At 44.6% G+C, this 3,432-nt stretch overlaps 1 protein-coding gene across 1 annotated transcript; it reads right to left on the bottom strand.

Annotated features, from left to right (window-relative positions):
• Positions 1-476: 476 nt before the first annotated feature.
• On the bottom strand, positions 477-1,526 carry LOC111722615 (melanoma-associated antigen B16-like). Its single transcript, XM_023508912.1, has one exon. The coding sequence runs from the start codon at positions 1,524-1,526 to the stop codon at positions 477-479; it is 1,050 nt and encodes a 349-aa protein (XP_023364680.1).
• Positions 1,527-3,432: the final 1,906 nt, after the last annotated feature.

Genomic DNA, 3,432 nt, shown 5'->3' with positions numbered 1-3,432 from the left:
TAAGTAAATTGATGTAAATATTATAATTTTTCAGAACAAAGACAAAGATAAAAACGATAGAGATGAATATGCTTTCCTAGTTCTTACAACTGATCCCAACTATTTGAATGCTCAATTCTTCCATACTTCAGAGGAAATGCCTATTGAAATGCCACTTTACCTCACATCACAAAATAAAATGTATGGTTTTATAGCATGAGGAAAGCTCTTATGAGTCAACCTTGTGAATAGTTTTCAAGTGTCACCAATATTATTTTCAACATAAAGGTACTGAAGATAATTAAATTTTTACTAAAAGAAATAACACTTGTGTAATACACTCATCAAAAAATAAAAGAATAAATTGTCAGCTTACACATACAAAACAGGCATATATAGATAACAAACACTATTCACCCCCAGCTCCACCCTGGACCTACATTCTTTGAACATGACCTGCCCTCTTCAAATATGTGAAGAAGGGACTGTTCATTTCGCTAGGTTTCCGAGAAGCTGCCAGACACAGCACTGGAACTTGCAGTGGCCATGGATGTAGAGGCAGCCCTGACTGAGAGTGCCTGAGCTCTCTCTTCTTCTTCTCGCAGAGCCTCTTCATACTGAGATGGGTAAGACTTTGGGTCAGTCCCATGAATCTTTGCCAGAAACTCTAGGATTTCCATTTTTCTGGTTTCAGCATGGGCTCTTGGGCCCCACAGGAATTCATACCGTGCAGGATCACTGTTGGCCACCTGGCGGTACTCCAGATACTTTTCCTTCACCAAATCATTAGTGAGGAACTCTTTAGGCTCCCCATAGATGAAGTGCTTCTGCCCAGAATATATTTCTCTTATATTTAGCACTCTCCAGACTTCCTCTTCACAGACACGGTTGCCATGCATGAAGATCAAACACAGCATAAGGATCAGCAGGCCGGTCTTGGGCAAGCCTTCTATAGGACCCAGCATCCCATCGTAGGTGAGACCCAATTTGATGAAGATGCCATAGCAGTGGCTGGTGGGGTCTACTTCCTTCACATCAAGGCCATAGATCATCTCCATGTGCTCACAGGCTCTCAGGAAGATCTCAGGGAAGTGGTCTTCATCATCTTTGATGATAATCTTCAATATATCTTCCTTTGTGGCTACCTCTTTCATTCGATATTTCAGCAGCAGGAAACTCTCCAGGAAAGCCACTTTTTTCTCTAGAGCATCGATGGACATATTCCTGGGTTTTGCTGTATCTTCTGAGGTGCTCAGATTCTTTTCTTCTTCTTCGGTCCTGGAGGATTCATCAGGTTGACTTGATGAGGTAGCTGTGATGGCAATGGAAGTGGAGAAGGAACTCTCAGGACCCTCAGGAGTACTCAGTGTCTTAGCAGCAGGAGCCTTGTTCAGCCTGACTGGCATTAGCAGGCTGGAGAAGGAGGGAAAGATTTCCTCCATAGACTTGGGGACCTGTGCATTCTCCAGCCTTTGGGTCTCACTCTGGGTGTGAAGGTGCTGATCTTGTGTGCATTGTGAACTCTTTTCATCCAGAGGCAGAGGCATGATTTCCCTTGCTGGTAGCAGAAAGCTGGAGTCAGCAAAGGAAGGTGGATAATGCAGAGTCAGTGCCTAAGGGAGAGAGGTAAGATGTCAGTGTCCTCAGTTGCTAAATCTGCTGTAGTATCTGTGATGGAAGCTAGGTGACTTGTGTCTTTATTTCTGGGTCACCCAAGAACCTGAACGAGAAAATGATAATCCTCTTCAGGGTGCTACCAACCAACCCCAAACCAGATGTTTGGGTTCACAAGTGGACAGCTATTATTGGGCTCTGTAGAGCCCCATCTGTTCTGAGAAAAGTCAGGCCTCGGATTAGGACCAGAATTCCTACTAACTTGTCATATACTAGGGCCTATGTCTCCTCTCCTGTGCTAATATGAGGCTTTCCCTCCCAGCCTGAGAACAAGTCACATCTACTAGGACAAGTCTTGAAGACGTATGGAGGTCCTTCCTCCAGCTACCCAAGCTATAGCTTCCCAGGGGTGGCAGCAGGAGATGCATTCCACACAAGCCATTGCACTGGTGTGGTCAGTGCCCTCAGTTCTCACTGAGGCAAGCCCGGGAGTTCTTTATTTTTTTATAACTTAATTTTGTCACCTAAGTCCAAAGCCCCCATCTTCATGTAACACTGGAGAATTTTGTGAGGTGTCACCTCCATCTAGGTTGATCCATATTCTCCAAAAGATGATAAAAAAAGCAGTGCTGGAATTTCATGATCCCGTTTCTTCTAAGGGGTATAGCCCCTCAGTTTTCATTTGGGCAATTTGACTCGGCTGGATAAGGGGCCTTACTACTCTTACAACTAATGCCACCTACTGTGCCTTCATGAATATCTCATCTTCTTGAGTCAGTAGGCAGGAAGTGATTTAGGATACTGCCCATTCACTGCTATGGCTGCTTCGTGGTGCTAATAACTAGGGCAAGACACCATGGGAGTCCCCCCTGTTCTGGTGTGAGTGGACTTTGTGTAACATATTCAGAGTTCTTCCTTTAACTCTTAACAGGCTGTGGCTTCCTTTGTTTGCAGATCTGACGTGATATAGAAGCACAGAACAAAGACCTGCAAGCAGGAAGAGAATGGGGAACTTGGGATTCCCAAGGAAGTCATGGGATTCCTGCAGAGGGATCCCTGGGGTAATGAAGTCATCAGAGCTCTGTGGTGACAGTATATCCTACAGTGCACTCCTTTCAGTCCTTCTTCTAGGTCTCCATATAGAACCATTGCCCTTCCTGAGTACCCTGTCCACTGTTTAGCCACCACCTTCCTAAGACCTCAGTGACCAACGTGAACTTGTAAGATATCTGACTATCCTTTCCTGTAGCCTCTCAGAGTCTGACTATAGCATCAGGACAAGTGTTATGAAGTGTCATCTATGTTGGGAGCAGAACACAGACACACACAAACCCTTTTCCCTTCCTTCTCCTCTGTTCCTAAGAAAAAGACACAAATGATCTGGCTAATCACATTCCACAGAAACTTGCATCAAAGACCCTAACCTGAAAGGCAATCTGTGCAATTTTCCCTCCCCTACAATGCCATATAAAAGTGTTCTCTAAGTGTCCCCCAGGTTCAGATGCTATCTTTGCAATGCTTTGGCAGGTCACCTTCCTCTTTGCAGTAAAACTGACCTAAACTTCTCTCCTGCTGCAGTTTTGTCTGTGGGTACAACTGTTTACACCTTTCATAGGGTGCAGTGACTAAGATGTGGTCATGGATTAGCTGGCTGGCAGGCTAGTTGTATCTCACTGCCAGCTGCCCTAGTCACCCTAGTTTTCTCAGACCTGATTACAGTTGTCCCCAGATCAGCTTCTGGTAACCTTCCTTTTAGAGAGTCTTAGAGGATTTCATCCCACCTGCTATTCAAATGTGAGTTAAATTTTCGAATAACTTTAATCAGTCTCCTTTTAGGTC

The sequence above is a fragment of the Otolemur garnettii genome, unplaced genomic scaffold, assembly GCF_000181295.1.
Source record: "Otolemur garnettii isolate 467f Iridium unplaced genomic scaffold, OtoGar3 scaffold00289, whole genome shotgun sequence".
Classification (NCBI taxonomy): Eukaryota; Metazoa; Chordata; class Mammalia; order Primates; family Galagidae; genus Otolemur; species Otolemur garnettii.
This window is presented reverse-complemented; position numbering and strand designations above follow the sequence as displayed.